Genomic DNA, 23306 nt, shown 5'->3' with positions numbered 1-23306 from the left:
TCATGAGCCCAGGCACCATGACATCCACCAAGGTCTACCTCTTGCCGCTCAACGACGATGGTTCTCCCGACATCGTGGGAGACTACATTTACATAGCCCCACCGTCCAATGACCCAGTCATACTTCGGTTCGCCATTGAAGGCAGCTCTTCCATTTGTCGCCATGGCAGCCTGTGGGTAAATGTGCCCGAGACGGGTAGGGAATTCCGACGAGACAGCTTCAGAGAATTCAAGTATGTCAATTTACAATTCACCAGTCCACAACCCCAACCTCTTGTCAACCCGCAAGCTGAAACCATCTGCAGACTAACCCCCGACTTCAATCGAACCATTGAGGTATCCGTGGAGATCCACCAACCTGGCGCCTATGCCTTCTACACCACCTATGCTGCGTTGCCCGATCTCGAGCCGCTCATTGCCAACAAACCCTCGCAGGAGCCACCTCGCCTGAACAGGACACCGCTCTATTACGTAGATGTGGCGCCGCGCCTGCGTCTTGATGGTTCTCCGCTTCCATTGCCTGCCTTGTCCATCTTCTCCGTCATTAGCAAATTCATGGGTAGATACCCATCCGATTGGAAGAGCCACTTGCGTGGAATCAGTGAACGAGGATACAACATGATTCATTTCACTCCTCTGCAGGTTCGGGGAGCTTCCAACTCGCCTTATAGCTTGTACGATCAACTCGACTGGGATCCTACCTGCTTCCCAGCCGGAGAAGCAGACGTCAGGACGCTGGTTGAAAGTCTGGAGCGGGACTATTCCCTGCTGAGTCTGACTGACATTGTTTTGAACCACACCGCTCACAACACGCAATGGCTTCAAGAGCACCCTGAAGCTGGTTACAGCCTTTCCACTGCCCCTTGGCTGGAGCCTGCCTATGCGCTGGACACCAGTCTGCTGGAATTAAGTTCGAACCTTGGCCCCCTCGGTCTACCTGTTGATCCAAAGTCAACAGAGGACCTCTTGCTCATCATGGAAGCGGTCAAAACTCAAGTCATTGCCGAAATTCGTCTCTGGGAGTACTATGTTTTGGACGTTGAAAGAGATGCCGACGCGGCCGTTGAAGCATGGGTTCTGGGTAAAACTTCGGCGCCTCAAAACTCGCCCGAGTTTCAATCAGTCGCGGAAAAGCTCCAACTATCAGGTCTTTCCGAGAAGGTCGCCTTCATTCGGAGCCACGGGCTCATGGGTCTGGATCGCCTGGGTGAGCGATTCAAAAAGAGGGTGGATCCCACCATAGCGGCGGCTCTGCTTTCACTCTGCTTAGGCAAGTATGAGGGCGAGTCCTCCAAGTCTGCAGACAGGGCAGCCGCGCGGGCGGAAATGGTCCGGATCCTCGACGCCGTCAATGTGCCATTCTATGAGGAGTATGATGGAGATGTCAAGGAGATTCTGGAACAGCTGTATAACCGCATCAAGTACGTTCGTTTGGATGATGGCGGTCCCAAGCTCGGTCCTATAAACCAACAGAATCCCTTGATTGAGACATACTTCACTCGTTTGCCTCGCAATGAAGTGACGTCTTGCCATGACGAACGGAATCTCATGCTGGTCAACAACGGTTGGGTTTGGGGGGGAAACGCGCTAGTCGATAACGCTGGCCCGGATTCTCGGGCATACTTGCGAAGAGAAGTCATAATTTGGGGTGACTGTGTCAAGCTACGGTATGGGTCAAAGTACGAAGACAGCCCTTGGCTTTGGGAACACATGACAAAGTATGCGCGTAAGCTGGCCAAATTCTTCGTCGGATTGCGGATCGATAATTGCCACTCTACACCTATTCATGTTGCAGAGTACATCCTCGACGAGGCACGTCGAGTCCGACCCGACTTGTATGTTGTCGCCGAGCTGTTCACCGGCTCGGAAGAAACGGACTATGTCTTTGTCAAACGGCTTGGCCTCAGCTCTCTTATCAGAGAGGCAATGCAAGCGTGGAGCACGGCTGAGCTGAGCAGGTTGGTTCACAGGCATGGTGGCCGGCCCATCGGCAGTTTCGAGATTGACGAAATATCGCGAGGGGAACCGACCTCGTCTTCAAAGCTTGAAGAGAAAGGTGATCTCACTAGAGAAGTTATTCGCAGAATCAAACCCACTCCTGTGCACGCGCTGTTCATGGACTGCACTCACGATAACGAAACGCCTGCTCAGAAGCGAGATGCTCGAGACACTCTTCCCAATGCGGCACTAGTCAGCATGTGTGCCAGCGCAACAGGCTCTGTTATGGGATATGACGAGATATACCCCAAGCTCGTTGACCTCGTCAACGAGACACGCCTGTATTCATCTGAATCTTCCCGTTCAACACATGTCAAGATTGGGCGAGGAAAGAATGGCATCGCGGGCGTGAAGAAATTGCTAAATCAAATCCACACGCTGATGGGGAAGGACGGCTACGATGAAACACACATTCACCACGAAGACGAATATATCACTGTTCATAGAGTTCATCCCAAGTCAAGGAAAGGGTATTTCCTCGTAGCACATACTGCATTCCCCGGCAATGGCTCCGGCAACGGCGCCTTGAACCCAGTTCATCTTTCGGGCACAAAAGCGCGGCATCTGGGGAGCTGGAGCCTAGAAGTAGACGCAAGCAAGGATGCCACGGAAAGGGCTCTCAATAACGATCAGTTTTTGGTCGGTCTACCAAGTCAGGTTACAGACATATCAGGTGTTAATCTGGACGTCAATGGAGACGATACCGTCATCACCGTGCAGAAAAGCTTCCCTCCTGGTAGTATCGCTCTTCTGGAGACGTGGATACCCGCAGCAGAACACTCTGCTGGTCTTGACACCTATGTCACTTCAGGTGCAAAGGCAGCTTGGAGTCAACTCAGCCTGATCGATTTGAACTTTCTGCTGTACCGGTGCGAGGCTGAGGAACTTGACTCAAACGGCGGTCGCGACGGAACTTACGATATTCCAGGCCATGGCAAATTGGTGTATGCAGGCTTGCAGGGGTGGTGGAGCATCCTCAAGGACATTATCCGCGAAAACAACCTCGCGCATCCTCTGTGCCAAAATCTCCGAGATGGTCCCTGGGCCCTTGATTACATCCTTGGCCGCGTTGTACGAATGAGTGAAACCGAGGGCAGTGAGCAGCTTGCCGGCCCCGCAACATGGCTGCGGGAGCGCTTCGACGCGGTTCGAAGCATCCCAAACTTCCTCCTTCCTCGATACTTTGGCCTTTTACTGAGAACGGCTCATAATGCCAGTCGGGAGAGGGCTCTGGAGCTGATGGGCGAGGACATCAGGAAAGGTCAATGGTTCCTTCAGAGTCTGGCGCTTGTCAGCGTCCAGCAGACCGGCCATGTCAAGTCTGCGTCCTTGTGGCCGACCAAGGCCGTTCCCTCCCTAGCAGCTGGCCTGCCACATTTTGCGGTGGAATGGGCGAGGTGTTGGGGACGCGATGTCTTCATTTCCATGCGTGGTCTGTATCTTGGCACGGGCCGTTTCGCCGAGGCCAAGGAACACATTCTTGCGTTTGCCAGTGTTCTGAAACATGGCATGATCCCCAACCTTCTCAGCAGCGGCGATGCCCCACGCTACAACTCGCGAGACTCCATTTGGTTCTTCCTGCAAACCATCCAAGACTACGTGCGGCTATCGCCCGAAGGGGCCTCCGTTCTGAAGTCCACCATCAAGAGGCGGTTCCTGCCGTACGATGATACTTGGTTTCCCGCCAGCGATTCCCGGGCTTATTCGACAGAAAGCACCCTGGAAGATGTTATTCAAGAGGCCCTCCAGAGGCACGCTTCCGGTATGAAATATCGAGAAGCCAACGCCGGCCCGCAGATTGACTCGCAAATGAAGGAGGAAGGGTTCAACCAAAAAATCCATGTAGACTGGGATACAGGCATCATCTTTGGCGGCAACCAGTTCAATTGTGGAACATGGATGGACAAGATGGGCGAAAGTGAAAAGGCAGGGTCCAAAGGGATCCCGGCGACGCCACGAGACGGCGCTGCCATCGAGATTACCGGGCTTCTTTACAGCACGCTGACCTGGTTGTCAGCGATGAACCAGCAAGGCGAATACGCCTACTCGTCGGTCAAGACCTCGGGCGGGGAGACGGTAACATTGCAAGACTGGGCGGGTCGAATCAAGAGCAACTTCGAGAGGTGCTACTACGTGCCGTCACTGCCGGGTGAAGATTCCCAGTACGACGTCAACTCTGGCATCGTCAACCGTCGCGGAATCTACAAGGATCTGTACAGGTCAGGCAAGGAATATGAGGACTACCAGCTTAGACCAAATTTCGCCATTGCCATGACTGTCGCGCCAGACTTGTTCGACCCAGATCACGCCATGCACGCACTCTGTCTGGCTGACAGCGTTCTCCGGGGACCTACGGGCATGGCGACGCTGGATCCCGGAGACCTCAATTATCGCCCATACTACCGCAACAGCGAGGACAGCGACGATTTCGCCACGAGCAAAGGTCGCAACTATCACCAAGGGCCCGAATGGCTCTGGCCGACGGGCTTTTTCCTTCGAGCTCTCCTCAAATTCGACTTGAAACGCCGCACCACGTCGGAGGGCAGAGTCGAGGCATTTCAGCAAGTGACGAGGCGATTGGGTGGATGCGAAGTGATGATTCAGGAGAATGAATGGGCAGGCTTGACAGAACTGACGCAAAAGAATGGCGAGCATTGCCCAGACTCGGTGAGCTTGTCCCCTTTTCCCCCTTGCTTGATACGTATTTCCTCTAGTTTTTTTTTTTTTCTTTTTTTTTTTTTGGCGAAAAAATTGCGGACCATTTTCTAACGCTTCGCTTTTTGTTTCGTTTGTCCTGCAGAGCCCGACGCAAGCCTGGTCAGCTGGTTGTTTGATCGACTTGTACATGGACGGTGTGGAGGAGCAGCTAAAGGAGCAGAAGGCATAATGCAAACAGGACCCTCCATTTGGAAGCACGCTTTTTTCATATATATAATCCCGGTCCTTGGTGCGCCACTTTTATAGAGGGAGCATTGCATGAGCAGACGAATGAGCAAGTTTCCTACATCAATCACCCAACATTTCTGAACCGCAGTCGGACAGTGTGTTGCAGACTTGTAGGGAAAATATGTACGTAGGATCAGTAGGTTTGGGCTATTCGCCGTTGACACGTAAACCCCGTGTTATCCCTCAAGACCCTCCTCCCGGCCAAGAGACTGACCGTCCAGAATCGGGACCTAGTATCGACAACTCTATAGCCATGATGTGGAAATCCGAGGATCCTCCGGTGAAAACGCCCTGTGTCTTCTAGCTAGGCCCAAAGCAAAAACAAGAATGGTAATAATAGTGAAGTGATAAAGATAAAAACCAGGAACAGGAGGGGAGACAAGGGGGCTAACCGAAATGTTTTAAAAACAGGCCGGGCAACGCCAGGTCAAAAGCATTGTGACGTTACGGATTGTGTTCTTCTTTGTCCCGTCGGGAGCTGCTGTCTGCGTCTGCTGCACATCATCAAGGAGAAGAAGATTAAAAACTTGGAGCCGAGACAAACCAAGATGAGGACAACTCTTTGGGTTCGGCTTAGAGTCAGCCATATATCGGGCGATTTGGAAAGGACAATGGAAAAAAAGATCAAAGCTCCCCGTCTGGTATATGCGTAATGCGTCGAGCGCACAAAGAAAAGAAAAGAAAAAAAAACAGATTGGCTATAGATGCCAGGTAGATTGTGACAGGCAGGTGTCGCAGGTGCGAGAAGTGTTGCGCCTGTCGTTGGCGGCAAGGAAATGCCAGCGTGGAAGGTTGACGAAGCAGGATCCGGGATTCGAGGGGCGTGCAGTAATCGACGAGCCCTTTGTATTTCAAGGGGGATGACATGGCCCGTTTCACGTGCGCTCAGTAACTGTCCACTTCTTCTTGTGCTTGTCTTTCCGCGACTTTTCGCTCAAGCCTTCCCTTGCGGCGTCACGACCTTGAGGAGCGTTTGGCGGCGAGGCGAAGTCGGAGCCGGTAACGGCAGGACCCCAAGCTGGGATATTGGCGGATCCCGAATGCTTCTGCCCGAGCGATAGCTGCCGGTCCTTCTTGCGCAGATATCGACGCCGCCAGACGCATGCGCCGATCCAGATGCCCGTGATGCCAACGACAAGCACCACCAGCATTATGACCCATTGCCAATGATTGGAAAGCCTAGATTCAGGGCAGCAGGTCAGATTTCGCTCCTCCTTTTTCTTCTTGTTTGAGGAGGGAAAAGGGTCCAACTCTGAGGGAACGCTATAGAGAGCGACTTACCAGTCACCTCCGCCGGTACTGCTGGAGCTGCTGCCGCTGCTGCCGCTGCTGGTGCCGCCAGAACCTGGCGTATTTGTTGCGCCAGCGGTCTGGGTCCCGGTATTGGACGTCTGTGGAGTGTTGCCCGAAAATCTGACGGATTCGCAGAAAGTCGAATACCAGTGAGCAATGGAGCTCAAGCCTTGAGGGGGGCAGGCCGCGTCGCAAACTCCAGTAGCAGCGTTCATAAACGGCGCAACTTTTCCGTTGGCGCAAAAGCACGAATCGTAAGTGCTCACATCGGCCGTGGGGATCGCTGGAGGGACACAGCCGCCATTGGCATCCCATAGCGGCTGACAGGCTTTGGCACAGCTAGGGAACTTGTTTGGGTCGTCGAACGGGACAATCGTGTAGGACAGGCCTACGTTTCGGCAAGATTAGCCAAGGGGGCGAACTCGATCATTCGGAGCGAACATTGCACTTGGGGGATATGTCGCTTACCCATCTTGTCGTTGATAAATGTTGTTCTTCCGGTGTAGGTCCTTGTTTTTCACCAGCGGAGTCGAGCCCTGCATCTGCTTCGTACACAGAGAAGCCTCACAGGATAGCAATTCTACGAGGAACGAGTGGGCCAATTTCGGGATAGCAGACAATGGAGCACGAGCCGCTGATAAACCGTTGCTGATATCGCGCTCCAGCCAACGCCAATACCGCTGTGCTGAACTGCTGGCGGTTGTCGTCCGAGGGAAAGAAATGGTGCCGAGTCCGTCGCGGTATACAGTCCAGCCGTTTGGCGGAGTGGGACACGAATGATGAGTCCGGGCCAAGGATGGGGAGCTGATGGGAACCTGATCTCGAGAGATGAGAGAATCGGTGCTGAATACAGGTACTTGTGAGACGGAGTCAAATTGCCCCCGTTAGCGATCTGTGCCTTGTACGGCAGGGTGAGTCGGAGCAAGGTGGGAGTTTCGGAGATTCGACAGTTTGCACCAAAGCAATCCTGGACGGGCCGGCGATGGTCGGGTGAAGTAGCGAATGCTGCCGGTTGATGATGCTGAAAGGAATGGAAACCCACGACACCAAAGGGGGGCCTGAGCAAGTTGAAATGGAGGATGGAGGATGGAGGATGGAGGATGGAGGATGAAAGAAGGCCTGGGAGGATGGAGGGCCGCAGGCTCGCTGTTGGACTGGGGCCTCAGCTCAGCTGAGCTGGGGGGGATGGATGAGAAGGGGGGGATGCATCAAAAAAAAAAAGGCAGCCCAAACGCCAGCCATGCCACGCAATCTCGCGAGTAGTTGAGCCACTCCATACTCCGTACTCCGTGCTACTTCCAAGTTGACGCCTGCTACGGGTTTCTACATACCTCCTAACTATAGGTACCTGGTAGCCACTTAGTCGCAGACGGGTAGTCATTGCAACATAACAGCACGGTCAATAAGGTACCTGCCGTAAGCAACCTGCGTGCCCCGAACCGTGTGCGCAGCAGGAGGAAGAAACCCTCCGCAACCCCCCTTCCAGCCTCAGGTACTTGGCGTCCCCAGCAAGGAGGCAGTGCTCCGTAAGTACCGGCGCCTGGTAGGGCAAGGCTGCATTTTTCTTGGGTTGGGTTACTTAGCATGTCATGTCACCCCGTATCCTTGTTAGGGACCTCAGGCATCAACGCCAATTCTCGGGCAAATGCAGCACCTCGGAAAGAGTTCAAGACGTCAATAGAAACAACTTAGGGACGCATATCCGTACGTCCGTACAGGCGAGGGAAACATGGGTTCGTCTTAACCGACTTGGCAGTGGAGCGGCCACTGCTATTGCTCGGAAAGTCAAAGTCGGTCGGTCACCTTGTCGACAAGGTACATACCTTCCAAGTACGGAGTACACCAGACTTGATGGGCTGAATCACGACGTACTTCCTAATGTGGCATCAATTACTCTCCGCGCCGTCTCTTGTCGCTTGCACCTGCTGTTTGCTCCTGCTGTTTACATCGCCTAGCTCTTACATGCAGCTACCTTTTGCCGGCTGCTGTCATATTAATTTAGGTACCTTTAGTGGGCAATCTCTCCTTCCCTACTCATTCTCGGGAATTATCGTGATGGGCCGCGGCAACTACAGGACGTCAACGTTTGTTTCATGGTTGGATTACCATCATCATGTGCCAAACGTCCATCAAACCGTATGCGTATGCCATTGTGCAGACAATGGATGAATGCCGTCGTCATCACCTTGCCCCCAATCCATTCGTTCACTTCTTCCCCTCCAGTGTACAATGCATATCAACGCTAGTAGGTTTCGTTCAACCTTGCTCGTGGGAAATATGGTTCGAACTATGCGCAAGCTAATGAATCAAAGACGCGCACATTGCTGTGCGGCTTTTTCTAGCTCAAGTTATCGGCTGGCCTCTCCATCAGCCTTGCTGGTCAATGCACTAAAAGTGCCAACGTGCCAACGCAAGACTCCAAGTTTTTCCTTGTTGCTTCGACCTGGAAGAGAGCGCCAATGAGGAAAGCGGTGCGATGCATACTTTTTGTCTCGTATAAGGCTCGAGTTTCAGATCTCGACGAACCAAGCCAAGTCTACTCCGTATCAAACACCAAATACTCTGCGACTATGCATGGCCGGTCTTGTTCTGCTGGTCCATGTCCATAGCTTTGGCTCCATGCATTCTGGTACTGTACAAGCAGAAAGCTCAAGCAGCTTTGTCTGCTGGATTGCTACTGAATGGTGAGCTGGTAGTGTCTCCCCCGCCCTAGATCGACGGGGTCTTGTAAATTATCTCACGAGTATTCGAGTCCAGTAGAGCTACACTTGAAGACGATATTAACCTCGCCTGGAGCTTGTCGTACTGTAGAGGTATCTAGACCCGCAGCGCATCTGGCCAAGTCACTGGATAGGTAGCCAGTTAGGCCTGCATGACAAAGGTGGTGTGATGGTGATGAAGCCGAGATGTCTGCCATGGCATTTCCTCTCCAGATCGATACAGAGTATACGGTTCTAAGTAGCCACTAACAGACATGATGGCAGAAATAATTGTTCTTTGTCGTAGTTCAGCTTGCCTCATATTACACTGTTTTATCTTGAAGCGAGGGCACATGACCACCCACCATATCCAGGAAATGTCATACGGCTTAGCCAGACATTCTCAGGTACCAAGACCTATTTATTACCTGTAGCGGAGAAGAGGAGAAAAGGCAAGAACTGGCGACAGATTGACGGCACTTCACGACCGGCATCCCTCAGGGCGGAATCTCAGTTGCACGAGGAGGCTACAGTTGGTAAGCCTCTGTCCTTGACGGAGATGCAGGATAAATCCCGGGACCCAAAACCATTCTTGCCTTTGGTCAGAAGGGACTCTAAAGAGTTGGTTCTACAAGCACCTGCGCGCCCATGATCGCCTCGTCTAAGCACCCCCGGATTGATTATGGATAAAGCGATCGTTGCACGATCGTTTCCCCCTGGGCTCTTTTTTTTTTTTTTTTTTTTTTTTTTTTGGTACATGTCGATATGCAACGGTGCCTCGAGATGTGGTTTCTTTCGATGCCCAGTTGCGCTATAACGTCGCCGATGCCTTCTGTGATGAGAACCACACGAAAATATTTCATCAAAGCCGTGCCGGCACGGCGGCGCCTTGATAGTGCTCCGCACAGCGTCTAGTATTTTCGAGGGGGCCAAGTTGCCTCTTGAGGCCCTGCTGGCGGGTGAGGCGTGGGGAGGACATGGGGCGGCGGTCGTGACGCCAAAGCCAGGGGATTGACCTGCGTTGTGCATAGCCTGGCAAGTGTCTCTTCAATAGAATAGCGTTGCATAGACCGTCTCAATCGTACCTTTGGAGATGAGTCGCACGGTTCGCGTGGCCTAAAGCAAGGCATGATTGCTTCCCCAAGGGTTGTCTTCAAATGCGGCACGCGGAACGGACCAGGGAAGTATCCGTCGCAACTCCAAAGGCGGAACGTCACGAACTAGCCAATAGGGCCTGGCCAATCAGGAGCGGCGGGCACGTGGCCCCACTTGCACGTCAATGCCTAGGTAGTGGTCCGTGCACGACGCCTGGCTCACACCCGACGGACGTCGACAGGGTTTGGGGCGAAGGAGGAGAGAAGGAGCAGGCATGGGTCAACTAAGAGCTCACATTAGCTGGTAAGCAACCGAGTAGCTAACTGCACAGTGCAGGGCTGGCTGCCCAAGACAAAAGACGAGCCTTTTCTTAACTGCAACTGACAACCGACTGGATGGTGGTTGAGCAGTCATGACCAACTTCAGATCCAACTTCAAGACCAACCGCAATTTGAAGCTTGGATCGGACTCGCCCCTTTACTCATCCTTTCCTTTGCCTGCATGACGTATCACCGTGATCCGCTACTGCGCTGGTGCTTCACGACGACGCCGACAGCCATGAGACAGGATGGAGCCCAAGGATGAGACGTGCAACTACGAGGACATCATCAGTCCTTCGAGCAACAAGAACCTGCAGGTGCAGTTTGTCTTGTCATTGATGCTGGGACTCTCGGCCCTGCTCACTTTTTGTGTACGTCGTCGTCGTCGTCGTCGCTGTTGTTCTTGTGCTGCCAAATCTTCCCCTAGAAACCCGCGCTCATGTTCCTTCGCTTTGGCTAGATACTCCGACCGAGATGGCCAGCACTTTACGCGGCGCATAAACGCCGCCTCGACCCGCATGTCGACCTGCCGACCCTGACGGATTCCTTCTTTGGATGGATACCACAGCTGTACAGAATCAGCGAGAAACAGGTCCTCGCTGCTTCTGGCCTCGACGCCTTCGTGGTCAGTTCCGACTCCCCCCCAGGCTCCGTTGGACCGGTATGCCGGTTGGGAGGGGAAAGAGAGGAGATGGAGACGCTGACACCTTGCTAGTTCTTGGCCTTTTTCAAAATGGCTATTCGTCTCTTCTCAATCATGGCTTTCTTTGCCATTGTCGTTCTAGGACCAATAAACATGAAGTTTCGAGGCGAAGGGCTGGAGCTTCCCTTGAGACCACCACCAGATCGCGATTCACGTCGAACCGGTTGGCAGCTACTCGGCGAATCGTCGTCACTGCTTGGAGCCGACCTAGCTATATTGAAAGATGATGACGAGGATAAAAGTCGTGAAATGCCATACTTGTGGGCATACGTCTTCTTTACATACTTCTTCGTCGCCCTGACGCTCTACTCCATCAACTGGGAGACGTTTCGGATCATCGATCTTCGCCAAAAGTACTTGGGCTCCCAGTCCACCATCACGGACCGAACCTTTCGACTTACGGGTATCCCCAAGAAGCATAGATCCGAGCAAAAGCTCAAAGACCTGATTGAGAAGCTCGATATTGGTCTTGTCGACTCGGTCACATTGTGCCGTGATTGGGAATACCTTGACCGGCTTATTTCTGAGCGGAACAAGTTGTTGCGGAAATTGGAGGCATCCTGGGCGCAGTATATAAAGTCCCGACGCGTCGACATGAAGCAGCACAGTGATGCCACCCAGACAGAAGATGTAGACGCTGTCAACGGCCAAGGCTGCGGCGCCAACAGTGACGAGGAGGCTGCGGAAAACGCTCGGCTACTTTCCGGCGAGCCAGATCAGTCGCACATCTACAGAGGGGACAGGCCGCAACTCACCCTGAGATATGGCCCCTTGCTGCTGTGCAGCCGTAGGGTCGACGCGATTGATTACTACGAGGAGAAGCTCCACCGCATCGATGAGCAGGTGGTCGAGGCCAGGAAAAAGGAATACCCAGCAACAGATATGGCGCTCGTCACCATGGACTCTGTCGCATCTTGTCAGATGGTTATTCAGGCCAGAATAGATCCTCGGCCTGGCCGGTTTTTGACTAAAGCAACGCCATCGCCGTCCGACCTTGTGTGGAAGAACACATATGCTTCGCGAGGCATTCGCCGGTTAAAAGCCTGGGCCATCACTCTCTTTATTACGGTCCTGACTTTGCTTTGGATCTTCCCGACTGCCTTCCTAGCGTCCTGGCTCAGCATATGTACAATCGATCAGTTCTTGCCCAGGTTCGCTGCCTGGCTAAGCGACCACCCCCTCATCAAGTCGTTCTTCCAAAACAGCGCGCCCACCTTGGTAGTCTCGCTCCTCAACGTGTCAGTCCCTTACCTCTACGACTGGTTGTCGAATCACCAAGGCATGGTGTCCCAGGGAGATGTTGAACTGTCCCTGATTTCCAAGAACTTCTTCTTCACCTTTTTCAACACCTTTTTCGTATTTGCCGTGTCAAGGACGGGTTTCGAATTCTGGAGCGTTCTGAGACGCTTTCTCAAAGACACGAGCTTGATCCCAAAGCTAATCGCGCAAGATGTGGAGCAGCTGTCCGTCTTCTACATGTCCTTCATCATGCTTCAAGGCATTGGCCTCATGCCGTTCCGAATCCTCGAAGTCGGGAGCGTGATTCTGTTCCCCCTATATCGATGGTTCTCCGTCACACCCAGGGATTACGCTGAACTACAAAAGCCGCCGACATTCCAATACGGATTCTACCTACCCACCGCCCTGCTAGTCTTCAACTTGTGTATCATATACAGCGTCCTGCTCAAAGGGTATGAAATTCTGCTTTTCGGAATCATCTATTTCGGCCTGGGATATTTCACGTTCAAGTACATGCTACTCTACGCAATGGATCAACCTCAGCATGCTACTGGTGGTGCGTGGCGTATAATCTGCTACCGTATCGTCATTGGCCTCCTGGTCTTCGAGACCGTCATGGTTGGGCAAATTGCTTCCTCCAAGGCTTTTATACAATCCGCTGCAGTGCTACCGCTTCTTCCATTCACAATCTGGTACAGCTTTTACTTCAACAGGCGCTTCGAGCCTTTGACCAAGTACATTGCGCTACGGGCGATCAAAAAGGGTGGGCACGGAGACGACGAGGGCTACTCCGAGGAGGCGGTTGAGGAGCAGGCGTCGGATGAAGACGTGCCACACTTTCACCAGCAGCTGCTTAGAAGAGGGAGCACTTTGGATGAGTTTAAAGAAAGGGGACTGACATTTGTCAACCCTAGCTTGTTTACTCCGTAGGTTGATGTTTTTTTATCATTGCCCTTGTCCTGTGGGCATGAATCATTGAGGACACTGTACTGACGGTTAGCCGTGAAGCTTGCAACAACCATGGGTATACAAAGATCCTCCCACCTTGCCAGAAGAAGAGTCTACCGCTGATGGCCAATCTTCACCAGACGAGCCAACCGTCATCTTGCCCAACGCCGACAGCTCATTAGGCATTGGGGACGACAATGTATGGTTAGACAGCACGCGCAGAAGTTAGCCCGTTGCATACCATGTGGTGGATGGTGGATATCCACTGGCAGAGTGGTGGGTAGGCCGTTGTTGTCTCTGGGTCTTGTTCTTTTGTTTGTGGATCAAATTGGAATAAAGAGGCGGAAACGAACTGATGACGACGCTTCGATAGACACCCCGTATTGTTTATTAATGGACATGATATCTGCTGGGAAACAGTTTTCACAGCCCTTGATTCAACATGGCATATGGATGCTGCATCATTTGTTTCTCGCTGCATTCCTCGATTTCACAACGTTTGATTCCAATATGGAAACACGTTGCATCGCCTGTTTCCCGCCGTACTCCTTTTCCTTCTTTTCCTTCTTTTCCTTCTTTTCGTGTTACAGTACGATGGCTGGTAAGCGCCTTTGGCTTATCCCGGGCCTCGATCAAAAGTTCCCGGGACAAATAGGGACAGTGGACCAGCATCTTGGGAATCCGCACAGCTGCATTCACCGGCAGCACTGCAGGGGGATATGTCAGGAACACGCTATGAGCAAATGGCCAGCTAAGATAAGAGAGTGGCATCTCGCCAGTCATCGACAAGATGCTTTCGTCCTTGTAGATTAGCGGCATAACCCTCGGCCAGGCTTTCGTCCTTGTAGATGTAGCGGCATAACCCTCGGCCAGGCTTTCGTCCTTGTAGATGTAGCGGCATCGCCCTCGGCCAGTTGTAAGATATCCCCGATAGAATCGTGCGGCTCGAGCTGCCCAGGTGGACGCGGTGACGGATCGAAACCTCAGCCGATGGTTTCCACCGTCCTCTCCGAGCAGCGTCTCGTAATTTTTCTGCCAGCACGCCGGGGGTTGAAATAGCGCCAGAAAGCTTTCGTCCAGTTCTGGCCCCGGATTGCTGCATCAGCCTCACCATGCCGCTCGGCTGTGTCGATGAGTTGGCTACCGCCACTCCGGTTCTACAAGAAGGAAAGTATGACAGGGGGGCGTGAACACGGAGACGGGACATGGCGAGCCTCGCATGCCCGGCCAAGAGTTTCCAGCGAGGGCTGGGCTGGGCTGGGCTGGGCTGCGTCTCCGACGACGTAGCCATTCGAGCAGCAACCTGCCAGCATCGCTGACAGGTTGCCGGGGCTGCTCCGCTTGGCCACGGAGATTGCATGCTGCAGTTGGTTGGACACAGAGACTGGTCGACCCTGCCTTGGGGGCAGATGCTCCGATTGAATCTCTCGGCTCTCGTTCGAAAGAGACCCGCCCGGCAAGAGTCGGTGTACATAAATTAAAAAAAAAAAAAAAAAAGGCCACGGTGTTGGGAGAGATGCTTCGCCTAGTCGTCCATTTTTCTTCCGAGATAGGCGTCAACATCGACTCTGCCGTAGATGTGTTCCTGCAGGCGCTGCGCCCGCGCCTGGTCCCGGGCGACGGCTGCCTTCAGCTCCTTGCCTGACAGCCTGCGAGGCGGGGCGGCCTCGTCGGTCGCCCTTCGCTTCTCGGGAGCCGCAGCTCCGACGCCCGAGGTACCGTCCTTTGGCTTGGCCGTCAGGGGATACCGGACTCCCTCTCCCCGGCGGCCCAGGCCGCGTCGCGCGTCTGGATCCCAGCCTTGGGCCTGGAGGGCGCGCAGGCCCATCCGGGACCTGTCCAACGACGACGGCGGGTGGGAATGCGGCACGTTCACCTGGTGCGCCAGGGACGCCTCATGCTCCTCGGCGGACGTGGCGACGCGCACGTTGCAGACGGCGCACGTCTCGGACGCGGCTGCGGCTGCGGCTGCGGCTGCGGCCCCGGCCCTCGGCTCGGGTCGAGAGGGAGAAATCCCGCGCGTGGGCGGCGCCGGTCGGCCGCCCAGGACGATGCTTGCGTACAGGTCGCCCACGCCGGAATCGGGGCCGCTCTCGGCGGAGACGGGCGCGGCGCCACCGTCGGACGCGGAGGCGCGTACAAACTCGACCCTTTGGCGCTTCAGCCCCGACCCAAAGGCTTTCCTGTGGTGCAAGGGGACCTGGTCGTCGTCGGTCGTCGTCGAGGTCATGGCTCGGCCGGAGCCTGGTGGACCTGGTGGATGAAGAAGAGAGGGGGCGCTATGAAGGACGGAATAGCGCACAAGTGATGATGCCGGTTAAAGGAACAGTCCTCGCAAATGCTGCTTCGGGGGCAGCCGTGCTGGGATGGTTTGTTCGCAGCCAAACGTGCGTGGTTCCTGATGGCTGTCGCTGTCCAAGTTCAGCGAATCAGCGGGGGCACCGTTTGTTAATCCGATGTGATGCCGATGACGCCACTGCTTCATTTTCTTCTTCTCTCCTTCCTTTCTTCTTGCTCTTTTTATATAGGAAAAAAATCTGCCCAAAGTTAACGTTTGCCGTTGTTTTCAGAAGAAACCAATTCTCGGTGATATATTGGCTCATCAGGCTTGATTCCGACTTTTTACCCTCCAAAACGGCTCGGCCGAAATGGATTCTCCACCGGTACCGAGTTCCACCTTCGTCACCTGGATGAAAGAGTGCCCAGGAACTTGACCAGACACAACATACACGGGCTGCTTGCGATGGGGCGAACTCTCCTAATAAAAAGGAGAGGCCGTGCCGGCTGAAGCTCGAGGTGCTGAGCCAGTCGAATTTGGCCCTCTCCCAAGAAAAGCACACGGATGAGAAGCGAAAACTATATAAAACTGCGTATATGATTGTGCTGTGGGAACCATCAGACCCCCATTTGGACGATTCAACCCGTTTGAATCCATCCCGCCCAAATCCAAAGAAAGCGGTACGTGGTCTACTATTGGAGCACTCATCATCAGGCTGCCATGTCTTGGAACTTGGTGCAGGAAGCACTGTCAAACGGTTCCTTCCTACTGCGAGTCGCTCACCTTGCTCATGGTTCCATCATCACTGTATGTTGCGACCAGGTCTTCTTTTCTTTACTTCTATTCGTCCCGTCTGGCACACTGTTGGATTCTTTGGGCCATGGAAACAGCTGGATCCTCATCTGGAGCGTACGATGCCCCTAAAGGATGAGTACCCTGGGTTGGCAGTTTTGTCTAATCGCGGCCTTTGCATCTTCCCGGATCGAAGCTGCATAACCGCCTCCGTTTTCGCAAGTCAGCCAGAGGCTTGCTGCAATGAATATTGGCAGAAACGTGGCGTGCTGCTCGACTTGCTGAACCGCAGCGTGGTATTCTGTGTTACAAAAAAAGGAAAATAGCCATGTTCCGCCTGAACTGCTTCGGAAAGCCAAACAAGCGATCCAGGGGCAAAGCCGCGGGTGGAGGACTGGCGGCAATGCGATATTTGGGCCATGGGCTTTGGATTCTCTCGACGAATTGTTGCGGGCGGAAAGCACTGCTGCTTGGGGATCCTTGTGGACGCTTCATTAGCGACGAGGCCTAGATGGCTTGCTGCCTGCTGCCTGCTGCCTGCTGCCTGAACGTCGCGAATAGTGGCTGTCAGTCGACCTTTGTGGGGAAAACATTCTCCCTCGCAACCGGCAGGCGACCATCGCGACAGTGGCATTGTAGCGTGGCAACTGCGAGCCAGCTGATGCCAGCTTTGTTTGTCCCCCGAACACAATAGCAGCCGCGTCTCGGCCATTTGGCAGACAGAGACGTGTTGACATGTACTTTTCAACGGCTCGAGGTAGGGAATAACATTATCGAAAAGAAAGAGCAAGAAACGCCAGGGCTTACAAACCTAGCAACCCGATTGCCCCTTTAGCTCCCGCCTTGTTACCATTTGCCTTTTGTTTGTTCATTCACGCGATTTTCTTCTTCTTCGTCGTCTGTCTTCCGTTTGGCAACGTGTAAGAATACAAGTGCCGCCGAGGTAGCTGTTGGGATCCCATCAACTCTAGTGACTCGTCATAGTTCATGCTAGCCTCTCAAGTCGAGAACATGACGCTACAAGACCCGTTTCGCGACACAAACGTAGCCCGTACGGAAGTAGAAGATTATATCCGCTGCAGACTCCATGGCTTTTACTTTGATCCGCGAGACTCGATTCTCCCCACCAAACATGAGGACGAAGGCTTGTTTCAGCATCTCAGCTTGAAGACTTCAAAAGGAAGCTCTACCAAACATGTGTCCTCATTCATCTGGAGAGCACTGTTTCATTGCGTAACAGCCTGGGACGTGTTGGAAAGCAAAGGCTCTGCTACTTTCTGGACAAGAGTTTCGTGCGAACTGGCTGCTGGTAGCATCCAAGTCACGCCCATGATACTGAGAGACCTGGTTACTGTTTTGATCAAGGCACGGCATCGATACATCATTCGGCAGAGAGGGATATACCCGGACTTCAACCTGCAAGACGACATATCCGGGTCCAGCGACAGTCCAGCGCAAAGGATACTGGAGCGGGTAGAGGCCCTCGAGGACCCCGTATCATTCTCCGGGGACGTCTTCAGGATACCGCTGTGCAGCAGCCGTGAGGAAGCAGACCTGAGGCGACGGCTGACCACGTTCGGGCCGGTCAAGCAAATTTCCCGCAAGTCGTTCCAACTACACACGTCGGCGCCACAGAAGCTATATCCCATCTCCGAGCTGGCCCGCGGGCCCAAGACCTCGAACCTCTTGGGCTTGTTTGATCAGATGGTAAGACCAAGCTTTCCCGAAAGAATTGCGAAAGCGACCAAGGACCCGGAATGCACCCCAGGCAAACGACGGCCCATTCAAACGCCAAAAAGCGCTCCCGAATGCCGCGCCGATGGCGGCAGGAAAAGGAGAAGCCAATGCTCGCCCGGGTCACCTTTGCAGAAGAAGCCATGTGTGTCACGACGACGGGACCCAGCGCGGCAGAATGTCACGGTCGAAGGGGCATCAGCAGCAAGCCAGACAGCGGCAAGCCAGACGACAGCATACGCGGGAGCCAAGACTGGACCTGGGTTACAAAGGCCACCCACCATCTCCACGCAGAGGCTGCAGTGACGAGAGGTTTTTTTTTTTTTTTTCTTTTTTTGGTTCTTTTCCTTTTATCTTTTACAATTCTAGCCAGGAAGACGGAGACCTGAACTGCTGGCGGGGCCACAACCAGTCGGCTATCCAAGCCCGTCAGTTGTCCTGCCTCTTGAAACGGCGACTTTGGAATCCAGACGAGACAGAAATTCGAATTGTTGCGGCATTGGCATTGAATGGCTGGCCGCATTGCACATTTTACCTGGTGGCTTTTGGCGAAACGGGGAGCACCCCAGGAAATCGGGTTGGCTATGGATTGTGACGGAATTGTCTTTTGCTGCGGCAGCTGGTTTTCCCCCTATCGGCCTTTTGGTTTATATTCCTGACGAGGCAGTTTCTGTGAGAGCATGCAAGGGAGGCAGCGGCTGTGTTGCCGCGGGCGTGTAGAGCAGATTGGGAATGATTGTGCCGGATCCGACCAGACGCGCTGTGCTCCGAGTTGTGATTGTTTCATTGCCGTGACAGAGATGGAAGCCTGAGGCGACTTTATGACTTGTATATATGCCGTGTGCCGGCCTAGGTCAAAACCCAGCAGGGTGCCTACCAGGTTAAAATCCCGATTCTACTACTAAATCCTAGGTCAAAATCCTGATAAGGCGCCTACCAGGTTAAAATCCGATTTTACTAGTAAATCCTAGGTCGAAATCCCGATTGTACTATGTACAGTAGCAAATCCTAGATTACCTAAGGCAGGGGTCAACTAATACCTGCCTAGGTGGGTAGGTATGTATCTGTGCTGGGCTCATCACTACTTCCAACCACCACCACACCCCCTCCTCTTCCCCCCCAAATGCTCCGTAGAAACCGTATAGAAACCGTGAATATATGGTCGCCCTCACCCACGGAGAAGGGAGTAGAATAGAGTCGGCGACTACCTTACGCAGGCCAGCCAAACACCAGACACCATGTCGGACCCCCCCCCTCTCACGCCCTTGAACCGCGTCCTCTGCCCCCGCCTCAACCTCTTCCCCCCCAACACGCCGCCCAACCTCTACGCCGACACCGTCGCCTACTTCACCTCGATCCCCTGGTGCGCCGAGCTGCTCCTCCGCCCCGACGTCGACAGCCCCGACGACGACAGCCCGGGCCCCGCCGCGCCCGCCGCGATCCCCTTCATCCCGCAGTGCGTCAATCCCGCGTCCCCCCAGCACGACCAGTTCGTCGGGGCGACGCTGGCCTCCCACCCGCGCGGGCTGGAGCACATGCTCTGCTTCTTCCGGCCGCGCGACGCGGCCCACGCGCGGGACGCCCTCCGCCCCGTGGACCGGGTGGACGCGCTGTTCGCCCTGGGCGACGGCCTGACGGGGTACCGGGGCCTCCTGCACGGCGGCATGGCCGCGACCCTGGTGGACGAGGCCATGGGCACCGTCAACGAGATCAACACGGCGCTGGGGAAGCGCGGCCTCGTCCACGAGCGGAGCAGCGTCACGGCCCGGCTGGAGATGGAGTTCCGCCGGCCGGTCCGCCTGCCGGCCGTGGTGCGCGTCACGTCGTGGACCGAGGGCATCGACGGGAGGAAGACGCGCGTGAGGTGCGAGCTGAGGGATGGTCAGGGGGTCGTGCTGGCCACGGCGGCGAGCGTGTGGGTGGCCCTGAGGCCGAGTCTCTGAGGCCAAGCCTTTGAGCTGGTTGGCCCTCTGCAGGTGGCGAAGATGCGGTAAAGTTGCCTGCTATTACTATACTTGGACTTGGGACATATATATGCAATGGTGGTGCAGCGTGGTGGTGCAGCGTGGTGGTGCAGCGAGAACAACACAACCAGCGGTGGGAAGGGGAGGGAAAAGCAAGGGGCAGAACAAAGAGACGCCAGAGATGCTGACTGCGTTCCCCCCTTCCCCCTCGGCTTGTTTCCGTCACCAGGTCGTGTCAAGGACACATCATCTGGACCGTCTCATCACATCAACCTGACCACTCGGCTCCCGGATTTCGCCCCCCCCCCCCCCCCCCCCCCCCCCTTATTAAAACTTAGGCGGCCGCACTCGACGTGGACGGCTCGCCGTGACTTTTAGGCAACGCTTCCTTGAGAGCCTTCTTCAGGGTGGACGGATCCTCCACCGCGGCAAAAGCAGCCTCCCGCTTGCTCTTCTTTCCAGACTCCCACGTCTCGTCCCGGCCCTCTAGCTCGCTCTCTGCCGAGCTGATACTGCTGACGCTCCTGTTCATGACAACGTTGACCATGCGACCCTCCTTCTTCTTGGTGGCGAGCTGCGCGCTCTTGAGCTTCTTGAGTTCGTCCTCCTCCCAATGCATAGCGACGACCCCGAGGCCGGGCAAGTTCTTCTCCAGGTAGCTCTTCAACTTGGGCAGGATGGATTTGTCAGGCCGGTACGTCCCCGAGTCGTTGTCAATCACCAGCTGATAGTGTGCCGGGTCGGGAGGAGGCGCCTCCTCGGGCGGTCCGCCAGAGATTTCGTCTGTCGGGTGCACCTTTTGCTTGGGTTCCGGACTGTCGCAGCTGTCGGGCCGTTGGAGCCTCCGGACAAAAAACTCCCCGGAGCAGGCAATATACGTCGCCACGTTGGAATGCATGGTGTGCTTGCTCAGAAGATCGATGCCGAACTCCTTGCCGGTTTCGGTGAATCGGAATACTCCATCCAGGGTCAGCACGTAGGTGAACAGCCTGCCGCCCTCGTCAAAGTGAGCAAGCCTGAGAAAGGAAAGAGCCGCTTGTTCGGAGCAGGGCTCGAATTCTCCCCATTCCGTGGACTGGTCAAAGTTGTATATGCGATTGTGCTGCTTGTGAAGCGCCATGTTGAGGATTTTGCCCCGGAGCCCCTTGGACAGGAACATGGAGCCGATGATGGGCCGGAACTCAACGTACCGATGGTAGAGCTCTGGCGGTACCGGGCCCTGCAGCTGCATCTCGTTTGCCTGGAAGCTGCAGTTGGGCTTGTTAGTGCAAGCCCTGTTGTGAACGGAGCTTTGCAGCCGGTTCAAGTCTTGCTGGGATGCTTACTCGTATTTTTGACTCTTGCTCTTCGCCTTGTCCTTGTCCTTGTCATTGTCCTTGTCCTTGTCCTTGTCCTTATCCTTATCCTTATCCTTATCCTCGTCCTTGTCCTTGTCCTCGTCGGCTGGCTCTTTCTCTTGCGATGGCTCCTTTTGGTCGTCTTCCGCATTCTCATAGACCTTGGTGCCCGTCAACCGGCCAATCATGGGGCTAAAGTGCTTTGTCCAAGTGGTAGGTCCCAGGGTATACATTTGGGCATGTGGCGGATCTGATTTGCCCAAGACTTCCATGGTCAAGCACAGCCGTGGAGTGAGATGAGCGCAAGAGCGAGGGTGCAGGCAGCTGATGACCCCCTTTAGCAGGAAAGCCCGCTTGCTAATCATTCGTTTCTTGGCCTCAAACTCCTTGCCTGGGGGGGGGATTCCCTCCCACTGCTCGGAGAGCTGGGCAACTCTGACAGTGACGTTGCCCAGGCGGTCGTCCTTGTCCGGCGAGTCCTCGTCATACATGCGACACTTCAAGGTGAAGCCCGAAGGGGGAACGTTTGCCACAACCCACTCGTCGTTCCATTCCGGATCGAGGCTTCGCCGCACGGTCCGCGTTCTATGGACCAGGTCTGGGTCCTCTTTATGTCTCTTTGGATTTGACGCCTTGAGAGTGGCCGTCAGGAAGGCGTCGGAAGAGACGGTGCTCAGGTCTCCCGGGGAGAGGTTGGCGACGTAGCGAAAGCCGAACCGAACGGTGTATCCGGGCGGAGCGTGGGGGAGAGGCGTCTTGTCGAAACCGCCGGGAGGTTTCTTGGGCTTGGTGGGCTTCTTCAAGCCCAGGCCCGAGCCAGAAGCGTGCGTCGGGCTGCTGCGCGGCACGCCTCCGTCCCCCAGGGGCTTCGCATTGCCAAGGCTTGCTGGTTTGCCCTGGTCAGATGCAGCCTCTGCTAGGCCCTGTTGATGACCCGCGGCAGTCGCCATTTGGGCAGTTTGAAGTCGGGCGAAACGGCGAAACGAGCTGCAACACGGCCTCGACTGTGGCACAAAAGCACCAGATGCGTGGCTGCGGCTGCGGCTGCGGCTGCGGCTGCCTTTAGGGTCGCGGAACGGAATGGCACGGGGACAATGATGGACATGGTCAAAAGACAGAAGCAATCGCCAAAGACAGAATCCTTGGCCAAGAAACGGGAAAACAGACCAGGTTGAGGTAAAGGTACGGAGTACAAGGTGTGGGGGCTGCGCATGTTGCTGACGGGGCGGCCGAGCTTCGGAGATACTAAGAAGCAACTAATGTAATGTAATTGTGCGGAGTACGGAGGAGGTTGCCGAGTTAGCAGCGTTAGCCCCAGAGTTCCACCTGGGTGACACCTGCCATCCAAGCCATATGACGTCAAGCCGCACCAAGCCACGGACCAACGGGTGCCGAAAACCCGGCATCCGCAAGCAACAAACAGCAAACCTCACGCCCGATGGATTGAAAACAACAACACCCAGGGATCAACAACGGGATCGGCAAGGTAACCCACAGACTACGGGGACAGTGACAGCTCCCTCACGTTGGGGGGTGCACTACTCCGCACACTGACTGGCTACAGGGTCTAGACTCCAAAACCTGGGCAGAGAGTCGCCTAAGAGAGTCGCCCAAGACGCAAACGGCCGTGGGCGAGGCAGTTTGACAACCACACCTCTGGGCGCAGTGCCTTTAGCCCGGAGTTGAGCACCGTTGTTTTTGTTGTCAAATCAAGCAACGGACAATCAAGCTTCATCAAACATGATTCATGGACAGGACAGACTCTACTTTCCATGGAGCCGTTTGACGTGAGGCCATCCAGGTCAACCAGCTTCCACGTTGCCAGTGGAGCCCATCGTTGTCCTGACGCCTGATTGGCTCACAGCCCTGCAAGCCATCTGCACCAACCATCTGCCTAAATCTCTGCAGCTTCATCAACCCGTTCTTGGCAACGCCCCATTGGGACTGGGCCGATGCCCGTT

At 54.8% G+C, this 23306-nt stretch overlaps 8 protein-coding genes across 8 annotated transcripts; 4 read left to right on the top strand and 4 right to left on the bottom strand.

Moving 5' to 3' along the window:
- Positions 1 to 2: 2 nt before the first annotated feature.
- UV8b_03607 (uncharacterized protein) lies at positions 3 to 4884 on the top strand (the record flags this gene model as incomplete). Its single annotated transcript, XM_043141105.1, has 3 exons — positions 3 to 232; positions 305 to 4664; positions 4798 to 4884. The coding sequence occupies 3 exons, from the start codon at positions 3 to 5 to the stop codon at positions 4882 to 4884; spliced, it is 4677 nt and encodes a 1558-aa protein (XP_042997039.1).
- A 934-nt stretch (positions 4885 to 5818) lies between these two features.
- On the bottom strand, positions 5819 to 6708 carry UV8b_03606 (uncharacterized protein; the record flags this gene model as incomplete). The annotated part of the gene is made up of 3 exons (XM_043141104.1): positions 5819 to 6122; positions 6225 to 6624; positions 6705 to 6708. 3 exons carry the CDS (start codon positions 6706 to 6708, stop codon positions 5819 to 5821), a joined length of 708 nt encoding a protein of 235 aa, XP_042997038.1.
- Positions 6709 to 10598: 3890 nt separating this feature from the next.
- Positions 10599 to 13469, top strand: UV8b_03605 (uncharacterized protein; the record flags this gene model as incomplete). The annotated part of the gene is made up of 4 exons (XM_043141103.1): positions 10599 to 10721; positions 10811 to 10975; positions 11066 to 13218; positions 13301 to 13469. The coding sequence occupies 4 exons, from the start codon at positions 10599 to 10601 to the stop codon at positions 13467 to 13469; spliced, it is 2610 nt and encodes an 869-aa protein (XP_042997037.1).
- A 522-nt stretch (positions 13470 to 13991) lies between these two features.
- UV8b_03604 (uncharacterized protein) lies at positions 13992 to 14447 on the bottom strand (the record flags this gene model as incomplete). The annotated part of the gene is made up of 1 exon (XM_043141102.1): positions 13992 to 14447. The coding sequence occupies one exon, from the start codon at positions 14445 to 14447 to the stop codon at positions 13992 to 13994; it is 456 nt and encodes a 151-aa protein (XP_042997036.1).
- Positions 14448 to 14765: 318 nt separating this feature from the next.
- Positions 14766 to 15470, bottom strand: UV8b_03603 (uncharacterized protein; the record flags this gene model as incomplete). The annotated part of the gene is made up of 1 exon (XM_043141101.1): positions 14766 to 15470. The coding sequence occupies one exon, from the start codon at positions 15468 to 15470 to the stop codon at positions 14766 to 14768; it is 705 nt and encodes a 234-aa protein (XP_042997035.1).
- Positions 15471 to 17321: 1851 nt separating this feature from the next.
- Positions 17322 to 18350, top strand: UV8b_03602 (uncharacterized protein; the record flags this gene model as incomplete). Its single annotated transcript, XM_043141100.1, has 1 exon — positions 17322 to 18350. The coding sequence occupies one exon, from the start codon at positions 17322 to 17324 to the stop codon at positions 18348 to 18350; it is 1029 nt and encodes a 342-aa protein (XP_042997034.1).
- A 932-nt stretch (positions 18351 to 19282) lies between these two features.
- Positions 19283 to 19987, top strand: UV8b_03601 (uncharacterized protein; the record flags this gene model as incomplete). Its single annotated transcript, XM_043141099.1, has 1 exon — positions 19283 to 19987. One exon carries the CDS (start codon positions 19283 to 19285, stop codon positions 19985 to 19987), a length of 705 nt encoding a protein of 234 aa, XP_042997033.1.
- A 355-nt stretch (positions 19988 to 20342) lies between these two features.
- On the bottom strand, positions 20343 to 22295 carry UV8b_03600 (uncharacterized protein; the record flags this gene model as incomplete). Its single annotated transcript, XM_043141098.1, has 2 exons — positions 20343 to 21255; positions 21334 to 22295. 2 exons carry the CDS (start codon positions 22293 to 22295, stop codon positions 20343 to 20345), a joined length of 1875 nt encoding a protein of 624 aa, XP_042997032.1.
- Between the last annotated feature and the right edge of the window lie 1011 nt (positions 22296 to 23306).

The sequence above is a fragment of the Ustilaginoidea virens genome, chromosome 3 (assembly GCF_000687475.1).
Source record: "Ustilaginoidea virens chromosome 3, complete sequence".
Taxonomy (NCBI): Eukaryota; Fungi; Ascomycota; class Sordariomycetes; order Hypocreales; family Clavicipitaceae; genus Ustilaginoidea; species Ustilaginoidea virens.
This window is presented reverse-complemented; position numbering and strand designations above follow the sequence as displayed.